The following is a 27,578-nucleotide window of genomic DNA, read 5'->3' on the forward strand; positions in this document are numbered from 1 at the left end:
TTGAGATTCTGTTGTTTTCTCTTCAGATGCCTGTTAATCTTTTCCAGTCAAGAGATAGTAACATTATTAGACAGTGAGCCTCATCTCCCTCTTCTGCGTTTTATCCTTTGCTGCCCTTTTGTTATTAGATATGATCACCCCACCTGTTTGCTGCTTTGGAGTGCTGTTCATATACATCTCTAGTTTTAGAGTTCCTTGCGCTCCATTTCTCCAGCATTGTTCTAATACTTTGTCCTTTTCTTTTTCATGTAGCAGAAAAATACAGGAGAGAATGGGAAATAGTTTTTGTTTCTTTACGTACCACTACACTTTTGATTCTGCTTTTGATATGGCAGTTCAAGCACAGAGAGTGAAGCTATATCTGGCATGCTACAAATGAGGCAGCAGCAGCAGTATCCGCTATGGTAGTTGCAACTGCTGTGTAAAATCTTGTCCACTGCTAGAAGACTCTTCTTGTAGCTCAGAGAACAGCTTGTAGCTACAGATTGCACAGATTCTGAACACTTAGCTACTGGAAGAAGGTTAATTTCATTGCCCCAGAGCTGCAGCAGTCAAAAATTAAGAGGAGTTTGTACGCTGAATATTTAATGAAATAAGTCAGCAGAGCCAAGTCTGCCACCACAGTTGGCACTTGCTGACCTCCTGCTGGAAAGGAGGATCAGTAGTAAGGCCAAAGGTTGTATCCATGGAGGCAGACCTGATTTCATCCTCAGAGGTTATTTGGCTAGACATCAAGGCCAGGAAATCAGACAGGACAGTGTAAAGAAAATGTAATAATTGTTTCAGGTAGTGTACTCAAGACTGTACGAACTTCAGTGGGAAATGCTCTGTGGTCTATATCACTTAAAAATTGGAAGTGTTTTTGAAACAGTTAATATAGGAAATAAACTTTATATTATATTTCCTTAAGAAAAGCCAACCTTTTGTGCTTCTTTTGTGTTGGAAAACTATAGGTGGAAAGAGAATTGTGCTCTGCAACTGCTGAGTTTGAGGATTTTGTACTGCAGTTTATGGATAGGTAAGTAAGCCAAGGACAAGTGAAAGCCTGGCATGAAGAGCTTAATAAAACTTTCAAGTTCTGCTTACTAACATTGTACTTATTGTATTCATATAGATGTTTTGGACTTATAGAGAGCAGCACACTAGAACAAACCAGAGAGGAGACTGAAACTGAGAAAATGACTCATCTAGAGAGTCTAGTGGAATTAGGTCTCTCTTCTACTTTCAGTACAATCCTTACGCAGTGTTCAAAGGATATCTTTAAGGTATGTAGAACATGGGCTTTCCATCTAACTTTAAGAGGCTTAATTTTGTGTTGTGAATGACTGGTGCGTTCAGATTCTTCCTTCTGTCATTGTCCTGTTGTGACCTTTCACGTTTAACCAAGGAAAGGGCTGGGGGTGCAGGGGAAGTATAGGACTTGATGTCAATTTGTTTTATGATTTTACATACATCAGTACAGAGCTCTTAGGTTCTTGATGCTGTCTTGCCAACTGATGATAAACCTTAGGAGAAATCATTCTAACGGCTTATTTTATCACTTTAGGCTGTCATTTTTGATGTCTTTTGATGGTAATGCTAACCTGCCCAATCCCCTGCTTTTCTTTTCTCTCCCTCTCCCTACCGCTAATTCAGCTGGGCAAAAGAAGCTGTTCAAGGAGCCATGTGGCTAATGGGATCAGAAAAATTATCTGGATTAAACTAACTCTGAGGGAGGGGGGTGGAGAATCCATGTTGTTACATGGACAGATTCCTTCCTTGCAGGTTGGGTTAATGCATTTTAACCTGTTTATATTACATTATGTATATACTTGGAGATGCTAGGTTTTGTACATTTTGAACCATTGCATTGGACACTTTGGTATGATTTTGTCTGGGATCTTTTGGTTAATGTAAGTCTTAAGTTAATTCTTTGTTGTCATTAAGTATTTGATTTGTATTTTTCCTGATTGTTCAGTATTAATCATCTGTGATCTACACTATACAGTTCAGCTTGGCTTGCAAGGTATTGGATGGTAATAAGCTGCTTTAAAGCATGCTGGCCACTTAAATAGTTGATAGTTGAATTCCCTATTTATTTGTTAACTAAGGGTCTTGGCTTTACTTCACTTTGACATGCGAAATAGCATAGTTTTCCTTTCAGCGGATTGTGACTTATTCAGGGAAAACTGTTTTTCTATGTAGTTTCTCAGAAGCACCCCAAGCTTACATTAGGTAACAAAATTTATCTGACCTTCTTTCTTCCCAAAGTGAACGTTTGAGAAGTGTCTCCAGTCTTCAGCTGAAGGCAGTGTCCCATTGTGTCACCAGTTAAAACACTTAGTGTGTTTTGTTCATAATTCTTGAGGGGAGGAGGGGAATATAGACCTTCCTGTAATTGAATTATTTTAATGATAGTGGACACTGTCATGTATTTTCCTGTTACAGTGTGTTACTGTAACTGAGTGTTGCAATAAATAACAAGAAAAAAAAAAGTGAAAATCCTGCCAACTGAAACTATTTTGACAAACTTTTTGTCATTGCTACTTCTGTAGCAGACTTTATTCTTCTGCTCAAGGCAGTAGTTGTACAATTAGACATGTGTCGCATAGAGTGCAAGTCATGTGTACTGATAACATTTAGGATTTTTTTTTCCTGAGCAGTTACTATTCACATAAGGTTTTAATCTTTTTATTCCATGGTATTGTCAGCTGTAATTGTGATGGTAGTTGCATTTTACTCCGTTTTAGACGTTCTACAGAACTGCTTTCTCTGTCTCTATTCTGATTTTTTTAATGTGAATCGTGGTTGCAGTCTTCTGGTTTGAAAGAATACAGTATTATGTACAGATGCTGCTTGCTGTGTAACATCAAACATTTTATGATACCTAGTTTTCTTTTTTAAAAAAAAGTAACCTCTGTCTTTTTGTACTCATTTTTAGGTTGCCTTGGAGAAGGTTTTTAACTTTGCTGTTTCAAATATATTTGAGACGAGAGTTGCTGGTCGAATGGTTGCTGATATGTGCCGAGCTGCAGTAAAAGTGAGACAAAACGCTCCAACTTAACTTGACCTTTAGTTTAAAAATTTTTTAAAAAGCCAATACTACTACTTTTTCTTATGTAAGATCTTTAAATTTTCATGTAAATACAGGTGGTTCTTAATATTATGTCTTCTAAAATGGGATGGTTGCGTATAGGAATATTTCAGGAGGTTTATTCACAATTTTTTTTTCTTGCATTTATGTTAAAGTAGGTTTTATTGAGTGTTTCAAAGTTGCGAGGTCAGACTGACTCTAGATTGAATTGGAGTTGAGATACAATCTATTCTTCTCTCTTTTTCAATAATGTTGTTAGAAGTTGTTTATCAATGTGTGCGCTGAGTTCCATAAGACATCTTTTTTTAAAATGGGCTATTTGATGCTGTTTCCAGTGCCGCCCTGAGGAATCCTTGAAGCTGTTTGTACCACATTGCTGCAATGTTATAACTCACCTCACAGTCAGTAAGTTTGTAAGATTTCTAGTGTGACTTCCTTTGGTTTGGGTTGACTTTTGTTAAATATGAGAAAAATATTTAAAACTTCCGTGTGTTTTCCACAACTTCATTTCAATGATGGAAAATTAATTCTGTTCATTATTTTGCCTAAAAAAACCCAAACCAACAACTATTTATGTGTGATTTCAAGACAGAAATCTACCAAGCTACAGGAGTATGCTTCTTTAAAAATGTGGCACTTTACAATGTCTCCAGACATTTCTCAATTTCTCAAAAAGCATTCAAGATGTTAAATTGGCTAAAGTAACTTCCAGTTGGACACAGGTGCAATATGAATTGGAAGGTTGCAATAGAAGGGTTGGGGAGTAAACTTTTGGGATGCAAGCATCGGGTTTATGATTTAGCTTGTTTGGAAAACTTGACTTCAGTATCATTACAGCAGTGCTTGTCCCTTGTTCCTCTAGATGATGATGTATTACATGATGAAGAACTAGATAAGGAGCTACTTTGGAATCTTCAGCTTTTGTCAGAGGTATTGCAAAGAATGTTCTTCCCATGCATGTATATTACTGAATCCTGTTTAATGTCCCTGAAAGAAGAAAATAAACTTCTGCTATTAAAGTAAATGTTGTATGAATGACACTGCATAACTTCTTTTTCTTATCTAACTTTAAATGGGACATAAGTGGCTGCTGTTTGAGGGAAGTAAATGTACAGTGTGTATGTAGAATAGGATTAAAGCATTTAATACAGTTATTGAGGGATAGAGAGAGAAAATTTTGAATAGGGTCCAGAAGTGATGTATGTCGTAGTTCTTGTGTGTTACTTAAACTTTTCCAACAGCAGTAGAAGTGGTAGTACATGTGCAAGTTCAGTATTTAATTTGAATTCAGTGTGACATACAGAATGAAACTTGGTACAGGATCAGTTGAGCAGCGTAATCCTCTCTTTAGTCCTCTAGAACAAAATCAGTTATGTTTACCTTTGAAATCTTTGTCTTTGCTATTAGATCACTCGAGTGGATGGAAAGAAGTTGCTACCGTACAGGGAGCAGCTTGGGAAGATACTGCAGCGAACCCTACATTTAACCTGTAAGCAGGGTTACATTCTGTCTTGTAACCTACTGCACCATCTTCTTCGTTCTGCTACACTTATCTACCCCACAGAATACTGCAGTGTGCCAGGTGGCTTTGACAAGCCTCTTTCTGAATACTTTCCTATCAAGGCAAGGATTTTAATTTATTTAGGATTAGAGGATTTGACTTTCTTTTTTAAACAACAATCATACACTATATTATTTGGTTTTATTTGCAGATTTCTGAACATAGGTAGCAGCAATGGAAAGTGTAATTGAAAGATGCTTTGGGCTTAGAAACATAGGGCAAATTACAAGTTACTTAAAATTATATCGATAGCAAAAAATGAATACTGACTTGTTTTGAGTAGTTTTATAGCATGACATATTAGTGTTTTATGACGTGTGTTTTACAATGATTGCATGACTACAGTAAGATAATACAAAGCAAGAGTGCCTGCTCATGTTTCTTAATCTTGTAACATACAATGCATTTAGTTGAGACCCAGCTGTCATGAAGTGCAGTGGTATAAACAGTTAAGTTTGGAGTTTAGCAGGAGAATTTTGCTGTTCACGTTAACTTAAATATCCAGTCGTAGGAAGCATTGTTGCACTGGGACAAGCTTAGTCTTTCATCTGCTTTTGTGGATGAGAACTGCAGCCTTTCCTTGTTCCTCTTCATATAAATGTGTTTATCAGATACAACAAGTAATGGTGAGTGCATGGAAAAATGAGTACATCAGTGCAAAGCAATTGCAAGAAAGGAGATATGGTATTGTACAGGTAGGCAGAATAACAAATGAACAGTGATTCTACACTGAGCTTGAGATAAAATGAAAGTAGAAGTGACAATATAAAAAATTACTGAAACTGTCAAAAGTAATATGGTAGTTTGCTGTTAAGACTTTTAAGGTCAGTTCATCAGTATTACAGATGAACAGTGCAGCAGTTTTCATTTTGAAATGGCTTATTTGGATATAAAACTGCATTTTGCTGAAAAGTGTTCTTTTACATAACTTTACAACTGCAGGTAATCGAATGCTTGTTACTGAAAGCTGATACAGTTTTATAAACTGATGAGGACATCCAGTTGGGCCAGATATTCATTTAAAAACAAATAAACAAATCTTAATTAAATGCCCCAACACAAAAAATAGAATTTTTTTTAAATTCCTCCTCTGAAATGGAAAAAATCCCCAGTGGCTACTTTAGAAAATGTATATATAGTATATCAACTCTTAATTGCCATTAACAGCTTGAGTTTGTCACTTACATGCTTCCTACCCTGCCCCAGTGTAAAACTGCAGTTCTGTCACTTTCTCAAGTAACACTCATGGAGGACTAGCCTGCTCTTCCAGGGAAGAGACGTAATAGCAGGCTACATTGAGTAAGTGTATTGCTGCAGTTCTTCGTACTTTTTGTCCAGTCAGATCAGTCAGGCATTTTAAGAACAGATGGTGAAGTTTTGAAATATAAAATTACCATGTAAAACTGGACAAAGACAGGAAATGGAAAGTGAAGACTGCAAAGGCCTATTTATTAATACAGTCCTAAGCATGGATTTCATGTTTGAATACGAATTAGTAATATATATTGAGTTTTCTCTTCAAAATACTCAAGTGGCATTGATTCTATAGCAAGTCTGAGCTCTTTGTAAGTCAAAATATAAAAAGTTGTCTTTGTTATGGGATGACCTAGCATGGTATGGAAAGTCCAACTTAAAATTTAGCTTTCTTTTTTTATTTTTAAAATGAAAGTACAAAGTTTCCTGACTGTGGTTCAAAACTGAAAAGAAGTATTATTAAATGGGCTAGCTTCTTTATGTTCTCTATAGGAGTGTCAAAAGTCACAGTTGTACTTAAGTATATTCCTGAATTTGTGTCCAGCCAAAGGAATAATAAAATTATATCTCAGTTAGATGAGTACAGTCCTTTTCCTTTTAGGCCTTTCAGGTATGTGTTATTTTCCAGGTACACGTAGACATTATAGTAGCTGTGGGATTTCTATTTGGTTTTATTGTGGTTTTGGGTTTTTTTTCCCTGGAATTATCAGGATAACTGCTTTACAGCAGTAGCTAGTTCATGTGTTTGGGATTTTTTAGTAATATTAAATGCTAATTTTTTTAAAAGACAATTTGCTTCATAGTTTGATTAATAAGAAATGTCTTTATTTACCGTAGGACTGGGGTAAACCAGGTGACCTGTGGAACTTGGACATCCAGTGGCATGTTCCTTCATCCGAGGAAATAAACTTTGCTTTTTATTTGCTGGATACTTTTCTTCAGCCTGAGCTCACCAAACTAGAGCACTATGCAACTGGAAAACTAGAAATGTCCAGGTTAGTGGTGATACGTAATATGGAGAAGGTGCATTTATCCACTCATGTCTGTTTTAAGTAGTTATTGCTAGTCGTACTGGCACTACAAAAATTGAGGAGTAAAATACTATGTTACACTGTCTTCGATATTATTCCAAGATTTCCAAGATTTTAAACCTTAAGAGTACATGTAGCTTGGAAGTGCATTTCATAAAATGGATAGCATTATTTTGAACAGAAAAGCTCTTAAAAAAAAAAAAAATCTTAAGACACTTTATGTTGCTATAAGGATTTCTCTGTTCCAGAATATTTTAAATACATACTACAAATTACATTTCCATTTAACTGTAGTCAGCAATAAAAAAAGCTTTTCCTCTAGACTCTTACCTTGTTGTTTTGGCACAACCATTTGTATTACTAAGGTATGAAGTGGAACACAGAACTGATTTGGCTTGGAAATCTGCCTCTCTCTGCTTCCTTCCTACGACTAAATGGATTCAGTACATAGTGTGTCCCTGAAAAAAGTGGCAGTGATGAAACCGAGGAGGTAATGCAGAGTCAGTGGCATAACAAAGGAATGGAGGCAAGAATACTGTTGCCCAAACTTGTAAAACTCTGTTAGTGTAAAACTGTGGCTTCATAAGGATAGTTTCCTAAGCACAAGATAATAATGAGTTTAGTATGTACTAAAGCATTTATAAGTATCAAATAACTAAAGCTGTTCACAAGCATTAAATCTCAAACATTCTTTATTTCTCATGTTAAACCTTTGTGTCCTTGAAGCTATATATACTTCAGTTGATGTTCATAGCATGTGATGTCATACCTCGTGCTGTAAAGTGCAGCCCTATGTGAAACAGGGCATGGTGTATCGGACTTTTAAATATTTTTCTGTCTGACCAAGTTCCCACTTTTTTTTTATCTGAAAAAGACAATATACGCTTGACAAGTCAATGCCACCAAACTGCAATCAGAAAGTATACTTAGACTAAAAGAAGAAAGGATATGCTTCCTATTTAAGTCTTTGGTTTATTTGTATGTTTATTTCTTTTGTGGTTTTCTTTCCTCTTTGACACCTCGTATGTAAAGCTGTTAATTTGTAATGGAATTCGACTTTGATTTGGTCAAGGCTTCCCTGTGCTACCTAACAGAAATAAATGGTGGTGATTTGGGAGAATACGGCCAAGTGCATGAATTGCAAATTAAATTGGATGGCAAGATAGCAAAGTGGCAAGAGTAGAGAATACCATTAGTTGCTGAGGGAGTAACAGGTGTGAATAAATGGGATAGTAGATGAGCCTGCTAGTGGTTTGAATTGCAGTATTCTTAGAGCTTGAATTCTTGTCAAATTTTTTTTCCAGTATTCCACTAAGTAATAATTGGAAATCAAATTTTTTAATACATTTAGGAGTTTCAGAGTAACATTTTCTATTACAAAAGATAAAATGAAAAATTCTAACAGCCTTTGTTGAACACATGTATTTAGAGAGTTGATAAGTAATGCATGAGTACTAAGCTATTGGGTTAAGGAACCTCTTAAGAGGGTTGAAAGGAATTTTTTTACAAATCAGAGCTGCGTTCCACAAAGACAAGAACAAAGGGCAAAATTTGTAACTATACTAAAGGCTACTGCTTTAGATGAGATAGCTTTAAAAACAATTCCTTAATTCTCTAAAGAAACACAGAAAAAAATTGTTCACATTGTTGCATTATAATTTATCTTCAGACTGTAAAAAAAGTAACTTGAAAAGAAAGTATTCCCTCATCCTGCTCGTGGTGGAAAGGACTCTTCTTGGCCTTGGGGTGAGGAGTTATTTCATGGGTTTTATCTGAGATTAGATAAAATTCTTCAGAACAATTTTTGGGGGTAAAGCTGTCTGTTTTGAGGTTAGTTTATCTCATTATACTGAAGTTTTTTTCACAGTTTCAGAATATAAAATCTCCAAAGCAAGTTTTTCAGAAAATAAAGTTGGATGTTGAAGTTCTGTAACAGAATTAGGTTGGATCAAAAAAGCACAGCTTGATTTCTGTAGTGCTCCCTCTCTTGTTTAGAACTGATATAGCTAAAGAAAAAAGCTTTTATAAAACTTCACAAAAAAAAGATATGTTTTATCATTTCTGTATTTTCAAGCATTTAACAGATAAGTAATCAGGTTTTTTTTCTTTGTTTAAGAGATGATGTGCAGCAGTGTCTTGCTATAGTGCATAACTGCTTGATTGGTTCTGGGAACGTTCTGCCTCCTCTAAAAGGAGAAAGAGTGGCTCATCTGTAAGTAGAATTTATTTTAATATCACAAATTTTCTTAGCAATTATATTACTTCATACTGGTTTTTAGTGCTTTCTTATTGCTATTGTCACAGAACTGTTTCTAGTGGCTATTTTTAAGGAACTCTTATACTAGTATAAAGATACAGAAATTTGAAATAGTGACTTACATAAACATTAGAGTACTTAAAGCATGAAAGAATGTTAAAGTCCTTTTTTCCATGCAAGACACTGAAAATGTTTAAAAAAGGTAGGTGATGGCACTGCATTGCTGATGCTACTTCATGTAAAGGAAATGGAAGCTAGACATTTACTCATGTGTTTCCCCTCCTCTTAATTTCAAACCATAGTGCACTGCCATCTTACTAATGTTCCTGTCACCCTGAATGAGTAAAGTCATACATTCTGAACTTAACTTCTTGCAGGCTGTCTTCTCGTATTAAAATAGGAAGTAAGTCCCATTTGAATGCTCAAACCCCTGTGAATAATGTCAGAGCAGAACCTGGGTGCTGATGCCAGCATACAGTAGAACTCTAGCAACAACGCTTGAGTAAACTTTCATTTTGGAAGTAATAGGAACTTTCTGTTCCATTACAGTAGTTCAGGCTTTAAAACGGACTATTTCTTAATAGATGGGATTGCTGCTTTAGGTTTGATTTCTTTGAGAAGGTATGTTGAAATATTAATGTTAGAGGCAATTATGAGTTTGATCTCAGTATTCCTGTTGTTATATATCATCTTTAAAATCTGGAGGCTTTCAGTTAAGCTTATGGCTGCAGTCTGTATTTGGTGACTATAAAGTCATTGCTGAGATTTTTTTGCCAAAGTACCAGCTACTAAAAGTGCCAAGGAGCATTGATGCAGTCTCAAACACCTTACTTCAGGTGCCTAACTTTTCTGAGCAGCTTGTACAGTGGGAGAGGCTCCTCTTGAGAACATCTGTTAAGCTGGGGAGCTTTGCAGAAGCCGTCTTTTGCCATTGACTATGGAAGAAATTCAAGGAAGTAATCTTTTAGTTAAAGAGGCAGTGCAGGATATTCAGGCTGATTATCTGTAAGGACTCCAACACCTTTCAAGAGGCATTGACTGTTCCTGTATCATCAATGTGCTGCTGGTCCATATTGGGAAAACGTGGGAGCGTGTTAGCATTGCTGCTTGATTCAGTCTGAATCCTGCCCTGGTGTCTGTTAGGCAGCAAGCACTAGACGCTTGCAATTCATGTGACTCATGGGTTCAAGGACAGAGTTTCTGGTGTTGGTCCTTCAAAAGAGAAGGATTTGTTGTTCTTGAACTTCAAAATACAAGGCTGTCTTGGCCCAAAAAGTCTTTAATGCCACCACCAAAAAAAAAAAAAAAAGTTGTAGCTGTAGTAATCTATTAATCAAGGAAGAAACACCTGTGTAAGAATAAGCAGTTTTGTACCCTTGTCTAGGCTATCTGATTGTCAATAACTGAAGCTTCATTTGGTTGAAGAACCTCACCACCTGTGAAGAAGAGTGAATTGTGTTCGTGTAGACTTTCTCTGGTTTTGTTTTGGTGTGGGGTGTTTAGAATCATCTTTTAATATTGTTGGGCAAGGTCTGTGAATTCTTAATGTACAGATTAAGACATTAGCCTATAATCAACTTCTAAATTACTTGTATACTTTATGGCAGATTTGCTTCATTCTATTAGTTATCTGTGCTGCCTTATTAAATATAGACAATTTACATGAGAACATGCTGAAATCAATTTGTTACTAAAGAAATCAAATCATACTTGTCTTGCATAATCTGAATTTCGGAACTCAATAGTTCATTCTACTAAATGTCTGCAGAGCTTCAGAATCCATCATTATCTAGTTTTGGACAGACTTTATGCATATTGATGAAACATCTTCTGCCCACTGTGAGCAGGTCTTACATCCAAACTTTGTTTACATTGCTTTTTAAAAACATAATTAAGGCAATTTATCTTTTCAGTGACCTTACGCAGGACTCTGGAATTTGCCCACTGAAGTTGAATGAATTTGGTTTAAGTAAGCTTTAGTTCTTATTCTTTGTATGATTTGGATTATCACAAACGGAACACAGATTTTTAATGAAGGAGACAATTTGAGGGAAGTAGAGTGCATTTGTGCACAGTGGATTGTACTTTGGCCTAGTAAGGTGGACTAAATACTTAAGGAGATCCTGTTGCACTTGATATCAGATAAATGTTAGATCCCTGTCAGTTTATTCAACTTACTTGGCAAGAAGAGTTATAAAGGACAATATCAATTTAGCATCTTGAGATGAGGCTGAGTTCATCCATCCAGGACAGATGGTGTTTGTTCTAGTGATGCTTCTTACAAAATGTATATTCTGTTTAATGGGTTACTGTATGTAAGCAAGGATCACAGAAGGGAATTACACCAAGAAGGAAGATGTTCTCTCCTCTGCCTTACTCCCTCAGCTTCCTTCCCAAAGAAATAACTGGAATATTTGTAATGAGGGAGATATCTTTTGATTTAAGCAGTATGAAACAGCTTCCTGTGAATACTACTTTCTATCTTGTATGTCCATAAAATTATATCCAGTTTGAATGTAGGAGGTGTCTCCTGATGAGCTTGCTATTAAAACAGAAAAAAAATTTGATTTTAATTGTTATTGTATTGTGAGTTTCTGGGGGGTTTTTTTGTAAGATAGCAGTTTACATTCCCAAGCCTGTTCCCGTTATATATAGTGGGAAGGCCCAAAAAGCACTCGGATTTGAAACTGAAGGGCTTTTATTGAAAGTAACTAAGTCAGTTACCCAGAACACCCTTATTTTACATAGTGAGTATTCACAGTTAGTACTTACCACTAGTGGTGATGATATTCACTGTCCTAAAGTGGCAGTATAGGAATATTTTTGAATGGAATTATTGGTAAATGGCTTGATACATTTCATTTAAAAGAATTCTACATGTATACCTCTAAAACAAACTGGCACATGCGATTTTTTTGTCACATACCTCCTATGCCACTTAACTCGAATGAACCATAGCTGATCACACACTGTGTAGTACAGCATTGTTATTTGTGCTGGCTGTAAAGTAGAGCTGACTAGGTGTAACTACTAGATTTTCTTTCATCTTGACGGTTAAGGATACCTGAAGATTCTTGCCAAGAAAGACAGATGATGAGTATTTGTTCCTTTGTAATCCTCTAGGCTGCTCACTTATTGAAAGGAAAATTACATAGATGGGGGAGAGCTTGGAGCTATGTAAATTGAACCTCAGCAGAAGAAATATGTGGCTAGAATGAACTTTAAAACTTTGTGTGTTGCGGGATGATGAATTGGATGTGATGGTTCAATTCATACTGTGAACTCTGTCTGCCTGCAGGCTGCTTCTGCCACCAATAGGGAAGACTAATTATGAAAATTATATATTGACCGTATGTCACAGATATCACAAGCTGGCCAAATGCTTATTTCATTATTGGTTGTCATAATTGACCTGTGGTGTTGCATAAAATTCCTATGCATGAGATGCGAGGTTTGGGGTTTTTTTGGATGGTTGGATTTTAAATCACAGTATTATATAAATGTGGCAGTCTTCTAGAGGAATGAGAATTTGACAAGAGATATGAGCACTGTTTTGGGAGAAGAAAATGAGTGAATCTGGATTGAAGTTCTAAACCTTTCTGCTTTATAATAAATTGCAGAGATGAATGCATGAGACTGCTTCCACTAACATGGTAACTATTTGCTGTTTGGTGTTTTGTTGTTACTGTAATTCTTTTGAAGTTACTTCTACAGTAGGAGAATAGAGCTGTTGCAAATATAAGGCCTCTCCACTAGTGTGGAGACTACTACATTTTACTGTAGTAGTACTTTGAACCGAGGATTCTGGGTTTTTTGTTTATAGATGGTGTATTACAATTCATCAACATTGATGATACATTCCATTGATAATACATTCCATTATTTATGGAAATAATGTTTAAAAGTCTGTTGCACTGTTCACTTACAGAAACTTTTCATCTTGAAAAGTTTTGTGGGAAGTCACTTGGTACATTTCTATGGACTCTTACAGGGTTTTTTTGTTCCTCAGTGTCAAACATCTGAGAGTACCCAATAATTTCAAAATATCTTAATTTCTTCTTGTTAACATTAGTCTGTTCTGTGTGTCAGCAGTTTGTGTTTATTTTATTTATTAACTATTGAAAATAGATTTGCTTCTTGAATAGTCAATATACAAAGTTTTTCTGTTGTGTGTTGTTTTTTTTTAAATTTTTATTTGTTGTTTGATAAAGCTGAAACTGAATAAGATTCCCCAGCATTGGTCTTGTATGTTCTCCTTGTTAGACAAAATCAAATTGTGCCCTTATTTTCATGGCTTAATAAATACTGGTTAGAGTAAAGGTTTCAAACTTCTGTTTATGTAGAAGTGTCTATATTGGCCTAAGCCTTCTTGAATCTCCTGTCAATCTAGGTTAATGTTTTCATGTTGATTCATTAGTTTCTCTTATTCCCTTTTTTTAATTGTTTGATGACTGGTAGTCTTCAAACTGAAAAGTGATATATTTAGTACAGAAAACACACTGTTAAATTGACCAACACTTGATTTGGGTATGCTCAGTATACCCAGAAGTATACACTCTGTGTTCGTGTGTGTGTGCATCCACACACTCGGTATACACGTCAGCATAGCTGTTGTGAAGTGCTTGAAGAGTGATTTCCTTGTTTAGTGAAGCTGAGCATAAATGGTTTAGGTTTCATAATGCTCCAACTTCTTTGGAGACCAAGCAGTTCTTATGTGTACTTTGTGATATTTTTTTTTTTCTTCCCAATTTTGGGAGCAAAATTCTCATTTGTGTTTTACATGAATGACAGATAATTTATATCCTTCTGAAAACCCCATCATAGCTTATGCTATTTTAAATGCTTAGTGTTACTGTGAATGTTTCATACATGAGCAGGTGTTTAGGGAGGAGACAGGCAATTCAGTAGAAAAATTATGCACATTTTGTGCACAAATAAACTGTGTAGTTGAAACTTGTCAGAACTTAAAAGAATAGTTAAATTTCAGTAGGAAATAGAACTTTACTAAGTGGCACTTGGTGTTGACCTTTTATTTTTTAGCCTGTAAGTAGCAAGGAATTTAAACTTCATATGTTTTGGAGATTGAATGAATATTCTTCTCAAGTGATGTGCGTAACAAATTAATAGAAAACTATTTCATGACTCAATAGTGTGTATTTATATTATTATTCCACATAGTGTTCTTCATCTGTAGTAGACATGCCATTAATTGCAGATGTGTTCTGTGAATTACTTTTTTAATGCAAAATGGATAGTTACAAGGGGAAGGGGAAAAAAGGAGTTGAGGCTGCCAGAGGTTGTGAGGACTGATCCTTTATAACGGCAGTAGTTTTTTGTGGCTGAATTACGGTGTTCAAAGCCATAGTCAGAGTTGTGATGAATTATCCTGATATAGTTGGGGAAAAATGAATACAGAATTTTTTCTGCGCCTGCAGAAATACAATATAATGGTTGCTCTGCCACATGAGGTGTGTGCAGGTATACATAATGTTTCTGTTCACGCAGTCTACCCTTTTTCTTGAGGGGCCACTGTAATTGTAAGTGATATCAATGTCCTTTTGTTATAATGACTCCAATGGTCTGCAAATAAAGATTATTTCAAATGCAGACAGTATAAAGCTCTCTAAGGTTGAGAAATCTTTCACTGTTGTTCAGCTGAGTTCCCTTTCGCTTTGCTTCCCTTCCTTGCAGCCTACTTATTAACAAGGTAACACTAAGCAGTTGATTTAGGGAAGCAAAACCAGGGTTACTCAGAGAACATCCAGTTTTTGTCTCCCTCTTAAATACAGCTTGGTTAGTTAGGATGCAGTATTGTTCTACTCTTGCTACAGACATTGGTAGGAACTTTCTTAATGTCCTTTCACTGAAGGTGTTCAGACTGCAGGTCAAGGATAACACCGCTTCTTTTAAATGTGTAAGGATGTGATACCGTATGCTGAGGGGCAGGGCTAGCTAACCTTTCTTGGCATCTCCAGGAAACTTCCCAGCTCTGCTGGGGGAGCTGCACACAGAAAAGGAAACAGTTACTCCTCCACGGTGAGTAACCCTGTTTTCTCCTTGTTCACCTTCCGACTGTTGTCTCTTAATCTCTTATGTCAAAATAGGTTGATGCAGCCCTTGATCTAGGCCTTAATGTGGCGTGGGGTTTTTTGCAATTAGAAAAACTTCCTCTGCAATTGGTTCAGTGGAGTGATGCTAGAAGTTATTTGTGTCAGAAAAGCTGTATTTGATTGCTGAACTGTATTTATATACTGAGGAGAATATTTACACAGAGACTTGAATAAAGTGCTCTGTAAAATGTCTGGAAGTTGAAAAACTTAGTGCATCAATTTTTCTCAAATAAAGATGCTTTAGTTTTTGTACTGGGGCAAATAGGGGAGTGAATTCTTCAAAGTTCTGTTTAATTGGGATTTCTGTTCCAGCTGTGACTTTGGATACTCTTTGTTCATAAGTTTTCTTGGCAGTTTGTGTTGAAAACTGTTGATAGAGAAGGAAGCACAGTATTATTTATACATTGCATGAAACATTGTCATGAGAGTCTTGCTATCAGTATTGACTGAAGTTAAGAAGAACACTTCATGCCTCTTCCTTTTGTGTGTTCAAAGTAAAACACAGTTTTCTCTGGCTCAGTGGCTGACACTTACAATGCTGAATATTACTAGCATGGATCTTGGTTTGTGGGCCAGCTATAAAACTTTGTTGGTTTTGAACATAAAGTAGCCTTGTTGAAATAAATGGTTCTGCCTGCGGAGTAATGTCATGGTGCGTGTAAGGACTATACCAGGCTAGTTCTTGATTACTGGATGCTATGTGTTGAGTTGTTACTCCTGGTTTGCTCAGGAACCTGAAGTGTAGAGAGAGCTTGGAATGTTTTTTTTTCCTTTGTTTTAAATATTAGAGATTTGGTTCAGAACTTGGCTAGCTGGCAAAGAACAGTTGAATGCATTTTGCTGGGAGTGGGAAAGAAGCATGAAGATTTGTAATTTTTCTGTAGACTACCTGAGGGAAAACTGGGAAATTGCACTTTAATTTTCCTTGTCTTGTAGGTAGGAAAGCCTTATTTGAACTTAATTTGTGTTTAAGGGTAAAAATACATTAAAATACTGTAGAAAATATTACTATGAACTCATTTACCTGTCAACATATCCAGCATCCTGTACCAAAAAAAAAAGTAATTGCTTAATGTCTAGCTGCCTGAGATTTGTTGGATTTATCTGTTACCTTCTTTTTTTAAGAAGTAATAGTATTTGGGGTGGGAAGGTTCACCCCCCACCCCCCAAATGTTAATTGCAGAAATAACCCCTCTCTGTACTTTCCCACCTGGAAAGATCTGATCTTGGAGAAATACATAGCGAACACTTTCAAAGTCAATCATGTAGATTATTCTAAAAGAGCAAGTGTGTGAGACCATAGAAACTTTATATTTATTTATTCAGGACCAGAGTACTGGATTGATGTTGGATATTTTGGAAATTGTATTAGTGGCCAAGTTGTACCTTAAGCACCTATGCCAGTGCTGAGTTTTGGGGGGGAAAAAAAGTGGGAAGACTTTTGGAATGGCTTATTTTCCAGTTAACCTGGCACTACGAGAAATACAATGAGGAAAGTGAAATTAAGTCTTCACTTGATGTTTAAATCAATTAAGAAAAAAACATTTCAGTTTGACTTTTTTTGGTGTAGATGTGACTGTTAAAAGGGTTGCAAAGTCAGTTTACATAATTTTTGGTTGCAAGTTTTCTTCCTTCATCTAATCAGCACAATAATTGTAGCGCTCATGTTTTAATGTGTTCACTTATGCAGGAGAAACATGACCCTTATTTCTGGTTCTGACAGATAGAAGTTTGCCATTGCTTGAAATCTGAAAATTTATTTTAGTATCTCATAGCACATGCTCAGATATTGAATCTAGGGTTTTCTCGTGTGTTATTTAGCATTTGTAATAGGAGTAGATTCACATTGCTTCAGTTAGCTTTGTTCTGATTATACTGTCAATGCAATTTTATGTGAAGATAATTTTTATAGGGATTACTTTCTGATACTGTTTGTTTAATATAATACACTGGTGCATTTTGTCCTTGAAAGCTTGCATTTGTCAATCTTAATGTTGTAGGGGATAAGACTGTAGGTTTAAAAAAAAAACAACAAACCAAAACAAACCAAAACCGTATAACCAAAACACATCCCCGCCCCGCCAAAAGACCCAGGTGTATGTAGGGTATGTTCTTATGTCTTTTAAATTCATTGGCATGTGATAACTGAGTCTGTATTTTTTTTGCATGGTTGCATAAAAGCAAATCCACAAAGACTAAGAATTCATTTTTTTTAAAAATATTTTGGATGGATAAGTTTGACCCAAATCCTGGAAGAAGCATGGCTTTATTTTTTTGGTATGGTTATTAATAGTGAACTTCATACAGCAAGAAGTAGGACTTCTGTAGATAATGGGTACATTACTTTAAAGATAGGACTAAGGTCAGAAAACCTTTATTGGCTTAACTTGTCAGGAAAGGATTCTGCCTCAGCAGTCAAATTCACCTGTCTTTCCTAGACTAAGGCGATAAGGAGCCATGCTTGTTTTGATGAGTGTGTTCATAGGTTTCACAATGAGACCAAATCTCTGGCTGTTTAACAGAACTGACGAGGTTCTGGTTCAAGGTGGTGTCTTTATGGTGTACTTGTCTCTGAAAAACAGTCTGGCCCATAGGTATGGTTGATTTATAAATGTTAGAACTGAGGCATACTATTAGTAAATCTAAACATCTTTGGCGCTACTGGCATGAAATTTAACTTGTTAAAATGAATTAAATGTCAATGAAATTCACATAGTCAATGATTTCCATAATGCATAGTAATACTTGGTTTGTTTTCATGCAGGGTCCCAAGTCTGGTGTCTTTGGAAGAGACAAAACTGTACACTGGTGTTGAATATGGTAAGTAGGTCCTAATTCTGTTCAGACAGGTTGTAAGTGTTGTTTTCTTTTTTTTTTAACTGCTGTAAAAACAGTAGGTTCTTTTTGAGACCATAATTCTGATTCTTCTCATTAGATGGGCTTTTTTGGCCAACACAGGTGTTCTTGCGTACACACCTTTTCATCTTCAGTGTTGGTATACAAGATACAAATCTGCTGCAGTAATATGGCTGGGAATGGGAGCTCAGGTCCAACCCTCCGGTCAGAATGGTTTGGGGTCTTGTACTTCCATGCAAATGAGGGGTGCAGAAAGCAACACCCGTCACCCAAGGACTGCACTTGAGAGATGGAACCAAGGCATAACCTGTTAAAGGCTGTGACAGCTCCATTAGAAGAAAACTGCGTTTTTCAGGCTTTGTGTGTATTCTTCACTATCTTCCAAATGAAGATGGGCTATTTAAATAGGGTAGTGAGACACACAGCGACTGCTATCAGACATTTAATAGTTTTAGGTGCTTTAATGCCTCCTCTAAAATCTGGTCTGTTACTTTGCAAGTGGTGAGTTTGTAGCCATATAACACGTAACAGAGAATGGGCGTTTATTTAGTGGTCTTTTGCAGCAATTAAGATTTTTCTGCTTTAAAACTTTCCAAGGGGACTGCTTGTATCATTGACCCTTCTTTCTTCTGCATTTTTTGTTGTTTAAGTTGGGAATGTCTGTTCTCCAACTTGTATTGAAGGGGAGTAAGTCCCCAGTTTTTTGCTGGCGCTGTCACCTGATAGGTAAAATCTGTATTCTGTTGACTTTCTTCTTTACCCTGCTTACTGTGTTACTCATTTTTCATATGCTAAATAATCTGCCTCAGTCTGTGGTTAGAAATGAAGCCAACTGTCAAGGCAGATAAAGAAGATTATATACCTATAGAAACCATACTGTTGACTTGATAAACCAAAGAAGGCCCTATGAGAGTGGTGTCCTTAGATATAACAAGGTGGTTATTTTTATAATAGGCCATACTGCCATTTCTGAATAGTCTGCTCTGGCTTTCCACTGTTTTACTTATCTATAAATTGCTTTTTATGGTACTGTATAATAAAGAAAAAATATTTCATTTTTTTGTAGATTTATCAAGAGAGAATTATCGAGAAACAATTGCAAGGGTTACAAGGAAATTGCTGCGTAAGTTTAACCACTCCTATCTAAAAAGTACTGTGTTGTGCTTTTAAGTATAATTTTATAGATGAGGAACTTGTTTTGTCTACTTTGCCTATAATTCTTAAATTCAAGCTTTATAGAAATACAATTATTGTTTAATTTTTAAAGCTCTTTTCCTGTCTGATAATAAATTATTTTTCTTCCAATTGCAGGCTATATACTTGATAATTCAGAAGATGATACCAAGTCTTTATTTCTAATAATAAAGGTATACTTATAATTTGTACTACTTAAGACAAGATTACTTGTTTTGCAAAATAATCACTCTTTGTCATCTTTTTCTTTCTACAGATTATTAGTGATGTTTTACAGTTCCAAGGATCTCACAAGCATGAGTTTGATTCACGATGGAAAAGCTTTAATCTAGTGAAAAAGTCAATGGAGAACAGGGTCAGTGATTTTTCTTTGTAGAACTTAGGTGAGGGATGGAAATAGCTCCTGATTTTCAGAAGCACTTCTTTCATGTTTTTGTTACTGTCCTAATCAGTTTTCATAATTTTGAAATCTAATTCCTTTATAAGAATATTGTTTTGCAGTGCTTTTGTACTTTTATTTGGAAATCTTATGAGCAAATAGCTTAGCATTTCTGAACTGTAGTAACCCTCAGTTTGCATATATTCTTGGACCAAAGTCTGAGATTTGGCATGATGCTCCATTCTGGTCCTTGTTAACCGAGAAATTTCTGTGACCAGAGCTTCATTTTGCTTACAGAGTAATAGGCAAATAAAAAAAAACTTTACCAGGACAAAATAATCAAGGTTGTCTGCCAAGAAGAATTTCTACGTGAAATTTGCCTGTTTCTAGACGAAAAAGAGTACATGGGGAATTCAGTCAGCACAAATTGCTAATATGAATACTGAAATCTAAACCCAATTATGCATTTGTTTACAGCTTCAAGGAAAGAAACAGCATATCAGAGCTTTGCTGATAGACAGAGTTATGTTGCAGCATGAGGTAATACTTTCACTTAAATCTTCACTAACCACTTTACCTGAAAAGCTGATCTGTTACATTGTCATTTAGCAAAAGGTGCAATAATCCTGCACTAGTGTTTCTCTTACATGTGTGAAATGTAAAAACAATCTGTCCTTTATTTGTGTTTTCTATGCAATTTAGCTGAGAACACTAACGATGGAAGGCTGTGAATATAAAACTTCCCACCAGGAGATGATCAGAGATCTTTTGTGTTTGTCCACAAGTTCATATGGTCAGGTAAGGAACAACCCCTTTTAAACTGAAATATATGGAGTTTTTTGTTGATCTTTTCAAGTTATGTTTTCAGGGTCTTCGCTTTTCAATTTGTTTCCATGGCAACATGAAATATTTACTTATTTCATTTGCATTAGTTGCCAATTTTGAAATAGGTTTTGCTTTAAGTCCCTTCTTTGTCAAATAGAGGACTTAACTGAGTGGAGAGGCTGCCAACTTAGGTTACAAATTTTAAATTTTTTGAGGGACTTAATTCTAAGTTTCTAAAAACAATAATTCAATTAAAATTAATAAAAATATACCAGATCAAGGTTTTTAGATGTGATTATATGATTCATGATACTATTTGAAAAGCTAAGTCTACTTTTAGGTAGTAGCTATGATGGCATCCTAGTTCTTAAAAATACACAAAACAAGCGTGCTGATAGTTGGATTGTGAACTCTTTGCCCAGTGGGAACTCCGTGTGTGTATGTAAGTTCAGATCCATCCACATGTCTACAGGCTCTTTAGAGTAACACTAACTGCATCTGTTATTCTAGCTGTTTGCTTTTCAAATTGTCTTAAAAACACATTGACTGGTTTTGGCAGCATAAAGAATTTTCTTTGACTTTGTAGCTGTTCTCAAGTAAATGCTAGAAACAAGAAGTAACTTTTTATAAACAACTGTCAACAAGGGTGAGGGGAAGCATGCTATTTACAACCTTCTACAAATAATTTTGTTTCTGTGCACAAATACCTCATGTAAACTCTGTGCATAAGTAACTGAAATGGATAAGGGTGTTATTTTTGTATAGTATATTTTTGATTCAGAAGACTTTCTAGTAATGTCTCTCTTCCCACAGGTCAGAAGTAAAGCTCAGCAAGCATTTTTCACAGCTTTGGGAACATACAATTTTTGTTGCAGAGATATCATTCCCTTGGTTTTGGAGTTCTTGCGTCCAGACCGGCAAGATGTCACTCAGAAGCAATTTAAAGTACAGTCTCATTAACTTTTTCATGTCTGTCTTTTGAAAGTGTTTTTGTAGGAGAATTTTTAATGGTGAAAGCAGGATTTACTTGTTTATTGGTGTGACTCTTGATATTTTCACGGCATATAGTTTATGCATGACTAGTGTAAGTAATTATTTGGATTAGGATCAGATCAGTTGTCAAGAGAAATGTTGTGTTTATGTATGTTCCTCATTTCATTGTGTATTCGGATATTACAAAAATGTTAACACTTATTTTTAAATTATGAAATGGAAATTGAGAAGCTATAGTCCAAGGTGGTAAAACTCATTAAGCTGTTCTGTCAGCTGTAGCAGTACAAGAAAATAGCATGAACTGGACAAAAAGTTGATCACCCCAAAAAGTTATACTAAATCAGGTGGGTTTTGTTATGAAGTGGTGGATAATTGCTGATGCTGTCAGGCCTAGAAATGGTGCTGACGCAGTGATGCCAGGATGCAACCTATTTGTCCAGGTGTTCGAATGCATCACGCTCACCTCCTTCCTCTGCACCCCCCTCAGTCCTCCTGGCCACAGAGGCAAGTTGGACTCTTGTCCTATGGTCAGAATAACAGCTATGGCTTACTATCCTGCTCCAGCTCCCTGACAGGGACTATTAGACAGCACATGATTACTTTGTTTGCATATCCTATTATCCCTCTTCTTGTTTCTTCTTATTTTTTTTTCTGCCATCCTTGTACCTCCCTTTCTCTGTCCCTGTCTCTTTCCAGATACACAACCCACGCCTAGTTAATTTTTCCCAAATGGTCCCAGTTTTGCTACACTTAGAGCATTTGCTACCATACCTGAATTTGGTATTTCTGATACTGCTACCAGGCAGTCTTAGCCTATATGATATTACTGATGTGGTTACCTAGGCACTGTTTTTCTTGTGAGACTCTGCTCTCCAAAAGGTCCCCAAGGTTTCCTTTCACATTTCCCCATAACTCCCACTTAATCACCCGTGAAATCCAACCCCCCTTTGTTTCACTGTGTGTAACTCTTGTCAGCTTCTCACACAATCACCTGTCACGTTCACCAGTTTGTTGTGTCCTGTCCAGTAGTTACCCACATCCTGTTCAGTTGGTGTCATTTCAGATGCCTAGTTAACAGCATTATTATTTGCCTGCAGCCCAAACATGAATAAGTTCACAGAAAGGCCAGGTGTGGTACTTGATCACTGAATAATCTCCCTTATAATCTAATTCAGAAATCAGCCATTCTGTGGATAAATTAATTGGCAGGGCTTCCAATCTTATTAAAACGGCTCTTTAGCATGAAGAGGATTCTGTGAAAAATCTTCAGTATTTTGACAATGAGGCCACGTAGCTGAATGTTTATGGTACATTTTAATGATTTGGTAATGTCAAGATTCATTTTTATTCTGTGTGGGTGCATGCTTATGTAGATAGATATCACTTATATATGAACAATGCTTTAGTTTTCTAAAATTAGATCTTTCATTTTACAGGGTGCCTTATATTGTCTACTTGGAAATCACAGTGGAGTATGTTTGGCAAATCTTCATGATTGGGATTGTATTGCACAGACGTGGCCAGCAATTGTTTCTTCTGGTCTTAGCAAAGCTATGTCCTTGGAAAAACCGTCCATAGTTAGACTCTTTGATGACCTAGCAGAAAAAATCCATAGGCAGTATGAAACAATTGGATTGGATTTTGCAGTAAGTGACAGATTGCTTGGTATTAATGTCTTGGATTCTGAGAGCGTTTGATTACGAAAATGCTTGAGACCCATGTACATTGTTGGAGTTAGTGTTAGCATTCTGCTTTCTGTTATGGAGGAATGTAGACATGTATTCTTGAGACCGAAGTAACAGAGCTTCCTGTAATACTATTGGAATTTGTAACTTTTTGTTAACCTCTAAGGAAGCCTGTTGCCTCTCAGTGTTAATTAGCATGGGTCATGCTGATCAGGTGTGAAGATGTGTGTTGGTAGGACAATGTCATCAAATTAACATTGTCAGTATTTGTAGTGTCATCCCACTGTGCTAACACACATCACTCATTACACAACTGCCTCTTGCCTAATTAGTGGGATAAATGGCATGGTACTTTCTTTAAAGAATGAGTGCTAATCAATAAAAATCTTTTTTTAAACCATTTTCATGCTTAATGAAATACTAAAGTTTGTCTTAACTTTATTTTGAAATAGAATAAAACATGTACTTGGAGAAATAATTCTGTTGTGTGAGCACAATAGCTGTCTTCCCTGCTTCTTCACAGACTTGTCTATGTAGACAGGAAATTCTGCACTCTGCTAATTTCAAAACAGAAACAAACATTAAAAGCTTCTAAGTTGCTGCTCAGTCCCAACTCTTTGCATTCTCTGTCAATAGGTTCCAGAAAAATGCATTGAGATAGCTGTTATGCTGCAAAAATCGGAACATCCAGGTTCAAACTTCACAGGTCTTCGTTCAGAAGAAATTCAGTTAGGAATTCAGCGACAGAAAGAGAAGAATGCTGAGGCTCTGCGGTAAGTTAAACTTCCCTGAACACCAGCTTATACTGTCTAATATTTACTGTACATTAAATGTAATAATCCAAAATTACTAAACTAAATCTTAAGTTCTACAAAATCAGAATGCCCAAGAATTGTTGTGGTGTGTCTTCTCTCTTGACTTGGCAGCCTCTCTCCTCTACACTCATATTTCCTTCTTTCCTCTTCCCTGCCCTGCCAGTTGGTGCTGTGTTTACTGCATTGCCTTAACCCACCTTTTGTTGAGGCACTGTTACACTATTTTTAAATGGTTCTCTCGGTATTGTCTCGTTGATTATTCCCTCTTTTTCCCTCAGAAACTATGAAAATTTGGTCAACATGCTGCTGGACTGTGTGGAACAAAGAAATCTGTAAGTCTCCCTTTCTGTGCATGAGAATTTTTTTTGGGGTGGATTGGAGGCGACTACATGAATAAATACCAATTGCATCAAGAAGTGCAGTTAGCATGACCAGAATTGAGTAATATTTTTCCACTCTCGAGGTAATTGTCTTAAAGCAGTATGTCAGTAGCAGTCTTGCGTAAAACGTATTTTAGCTAGCTTCTTGGAGGGCTTTTGCAAAAGTAACTGCAGAAATTGAATTTCTGGAGGTCCTCGTGCTTTTGTTTATGGATTCGCCTTGCCTGAACAGGAAAATTAAGGCCAATATAGGGGAATCTTGCATTACTGTCTTCTAGGTGAAGAAGTGAATGAGTCATGAATTTCTTTTCACTGGGAGCTTGATTTGTTAATATAAGGTGTTAAGCTTTCTCGTTAATTAGTTTGACCTGTTGTATTTTTTTAATATTTTTTTGTTCTGGGAAAAAAGCTCTGGTTCTGTCTGCATAATACTGGCGTCCAAATAGATTTTAATTGGTAGCATAATATTTCTGTTTAAAAACATTAAAAGAATATCCCTATAGGTCTGTATTTTACATTGAAATGTCAAGATCAAAAAGGCACTGTTAACTGAATATGTTTGATCACACTTGTGTGTTCCCAGAACACTGGAGGTTTCCCTAAATGACAGTTAAGCTTGTTGACTATAGCAGTGACATAGAACATGACTTATGTTAGTGCAAACATATTTACATAATCTTAATACGTATAATCATTTCTGTGCAAAAACAGTACATGCAACTATGCTCCTTACTGTCTGTTTTGAATATTTTGGGTGTTGTGGTTGTTTTTTTTTTTTTTTTTTTTTTTTTTTTTTTTAGTCCCTGGAAGTTCGAGCACATAAGTATTGGTTTTCTGTCTCTGCTTCTGAGGGATGATAGGATACTGCCTGTCCGTGCCATAAAATTTTTTGTACAGTGTCTCAACCATGATGCAATTGTAGTTCGTAAGGTAAAACCAACATAATTATATCTTTTTGTTTTGCTGCTCATTGGGGTTTAGGTCAGATGTTTGTGGTGTTTTGCTGTGATAAAACACAAAAGCTGAGGTGTACATTCCTTCTCGCCCTTCCAGCCATGCGTGTGTACAAAAGTTCCTAATCCAAGAAGATGACAGTCTTGGCAGTGCTGTAGCCGTGACATATGGTGTAGAGTCTGTAAACTGTGAAAACTTGGAATGTACCTATTAATTTTTATTCACTTCAGAATTCTTTTGCAGACTTATGTGTTTTATTTGTACCTTTCATTCTGCTTGTTGCCTCAGTGAGGCTTGAAAGTAATGGTCACCTCCTTTTTTTCCTGAAAATGATTAGTGGGGAGGTTTTTCTGGTCTATAAAGGTCACACTTAAGTCATGTCCTGTATCCCCTGAAATGAGTGAGATTTACTTCTTTATGGGAAGTATCAGCCACTGGGGTGACAAAGTTCACTGTAATGTTCACTGGCTTTTTAGGGCGCCGAGTAGCTGGCTTAAATATGTCTGTAATGAGATGATTAGACACATCCTTTTGGAGGTAAGTGTATGGAATGGGTACATTAATGCTGATTTTTTTTCTTTTAGGTGGCCATCTCAGCTGTGGCTGGTATTCTTAAGCAGCTTAAGAGAACACACAAGAAAGTGCCCATCTGCCCTTATGAAATAAGTAAGTTTTATTTAATGTGAGAAATGTCTTACATTTAGCCTAAAATTTTTTTAAAAACATATATTTCTGGTTAAATTAAACATAGAATCATAAGCTTTTCACTTCTCTCTGGTTGTTAATGTCCAAAGCAAACAAAATAGGTAATACAGTCGGTCATTTTTCAGTTGTTTGGTTTTTTGGTTTTTTTGGGGAGGGGGTGGGGTTTGGGGGGGTGTGTGTTTTTTTTTTAAACAGTGTTACATGTGCAAGTGTGTATTAAGCTTTCACTTATTTCACTTATTTGAAGTGAGTTAGAACTTCAGAGAGATATGGTCATTCTCCTTTCAGAAAGCCTTATAATTTGTGAGAATAATATGTGTATTTCCTTTTTATTCTTTAGTCATTTCAAATGGCACATTATATAAATTACTAAAGGAATCTCTTCTATTACTGTTAGTGTTACTTTTAATTTCCTAGGGCAAATCTCTGTACAGATTTGATTGGGCTGAGGGAGACATAAAAGCTCTTTAGAATCTTTTGTTAAAAGTAAGTCGTAACATTTGCTGGGACTGTTAATGAGCAAGCTTGATTGAGCAAGTATAAATTCCTCTTTAACCAGGTGGAAACCCTAAGCCTTCCAGCATTCAGGCTGGGGACAGACCGGACAACCAGTGGCTGCACTATGACAGTCAGAGTTTACCAAAGACTAAGGAAGCTTGGGAGTTATGTTGTTTTGTGGAGAAAACACACTGGGGATATTATACCTGGCCTCAGTGAGTATCATTAAGCATTAAGATAGAATTGTGAGAGTCAGCAGAAAAAAACTTGTGGGAAATTAAATAATGTTTGTTAGGTTTAATTTTTTTAGTTTCATCCTTTGTGCCTCTTGCTTGTTGTACCACTTCTGGGTGGGTTTTGCGGGACGGGGGACGGGGGCGTTGTCGGTTTGGTGTTTTTTTAAGTATTTGTTTCCTACCTGTTTCTCTTTGGGTTTTGTGGGTACTATAGACACATAGTTTATATGGCTATTTAACTGCTGGTTTTAAAATGAGGTATGCATGCTTGAAAATTATATTGTTGTGAAATATGCAGAGTATTCGATCACTAATAATTCTGGATTGCTTGCTGTAGCAAAACCTTTGTAATAACAGACTTAATTTTTTTGCTGTAAATTTTAATTTTCGCTCCTTTGGAGTTGATGATAAATCCTATTTAATATAGAGAATATAGAAAATAATCATAAGCTTTATTTTTTTTTGAAACATGTTTCTGTATTTTTTTTTTTAATATTCAGAACTATGACAGTTTATGCTCCAGTTGAGCATCAACCAAAGCTTGGGCGAAGGAGAGATGAGCTGACAGAGGTAAGGGTTTCAGTGTGTTTCAGTTGTGTGGGTTTTTTAATACTACTTTTTCCTCCTTTCTTTTTTTTAATATTGTCCACAGATTACTGTGGAGATAATGTGCAGCTCAAATCCCCTTTTCTCTCTTACTTTAAGTGTTGCTTGCCATTTAGAGAGTGCTTATATAAAATATGTGTCAACAGATTTGTTTTACTTGATTGCA

General features: G+C 36.1%; 1 protein-coding gene across 2 annotated transcripts in view; it reads left to right on the forward strand.

Moving 5' to 3' along the window:
* The window catches only part of PSME4 (proteasome (prosome, macropain) activator subunit 4), a 69,111-nt gene that overhangs the window by 25,028 nt on the left and 16,505 nt on the right, over nucleotides 1–27,578 (forward strand). Inside the window, exons 13-34 of one of the 2 annotated variants that reach the window (XM_010574877.1) lie at nucleotides 954–1,018; nucleotides 1,115–1,265; nucleotides 2,921–3,019; nucleotides 3,409–3,478; nucleotides 3,936–4,003; nucleotides 4,481–4,696; nucleotides 6,726–6,883; nucleotides 9,036–9,131; nucleotides 18,051–18,106; nucleotides 19,209–19,265; nucleotides 19,454–19,509; nucleotides 19,593–19,691; nucleotides 20,193–20,255; nucleotides 20,418–20,513; nucleotides 21,354–21,485; nucleotides 22,970–23,179; nucleotides 23,855–23,991; nucleotides 24,312–24,365; nucleotides 25,214–25,343; nucleotides 25,952–26,033; nucleotides 26,632–26,785; nucleotides 27,307–27,376. In XM_010574877.1, the coding sequence (XP_010573179.1) occupies nucleotides 954–1,018; nucleotides 1,115–1,265; nucleotides 2,921–3,019; nucleotides 3,409–3,478; nucleotides 3,936–4,003; nucleotides 4,481–4,696; nucleotides 6,726–6,883; nucleotides 9,036–9,131; nucleotides 18,051–18,106; nucleotides 19,209–19,265; nucleotides 19,454–19,509; nucleotides 19,593–19,691; nucleotides 20,193–20,255; nucleotides 20,418–20,513; nucleotides 21,354–21,485; nucleotides 22,970–23,179; nucleotides 23,855–23,991; nucleotides 24,312–24,365; nucleotides 25,214–25,343; nucleotides 25,952–26,033; nucleotides 26,632–26,785; nucleotides 27,307–27,376 (2,319 nt within the window). The remainder of the gene's footprint in view (nucleotides 1–953; nucleotides 1,019–1,114; nucleotides 1,266–2,920; nucleotides 3,020–3,408; nucleotides 3,479–3,935; nucleotides 4,004–4,480; nucleotides 4,697–6,725; nucleotides 6,884–9,035; nucleotides 9,132–18,050; nucleotides 18,107–19,208; nucleotides 19,266–19,453; nucleotides 19,510–19,592; nucleotides 19,692–20,192; nucleotides 20,256–20,417; nucleotides 20,514–21,353; nucleotides 21,486–22,969; nucleotides 23,180–23,854; nucleotides 23,992–24,311; nucleotides 24,366–25,213; nucleotides 25,344–25,951; nucleotides 26,034–26,631; nucleotides 26,786–27,306; nucleotides 27,377–27,578) is intronic. The other variant, XM_010574878.1, reaches the window with a different exon arrangement.

This window comes from Haliaeetus leucocephalus, unplaced genomic scaffold (assembly GCF_000737465.1).
Source record: "Haliaeetus leucocephalus isolate CR32 unplaced genomic scaffold, Haliaeetus_leucocephalus-4.0 Scaffold450, whole genome shotgun sequence".
NCBI classification, from domain to species: domain Eukaryota; kingdom Metazoa; phylum Chordata; class Aves; order Accipitriformes; family Accipitridae; genus Haliaeetus; species Haliaeetus leucocephalus.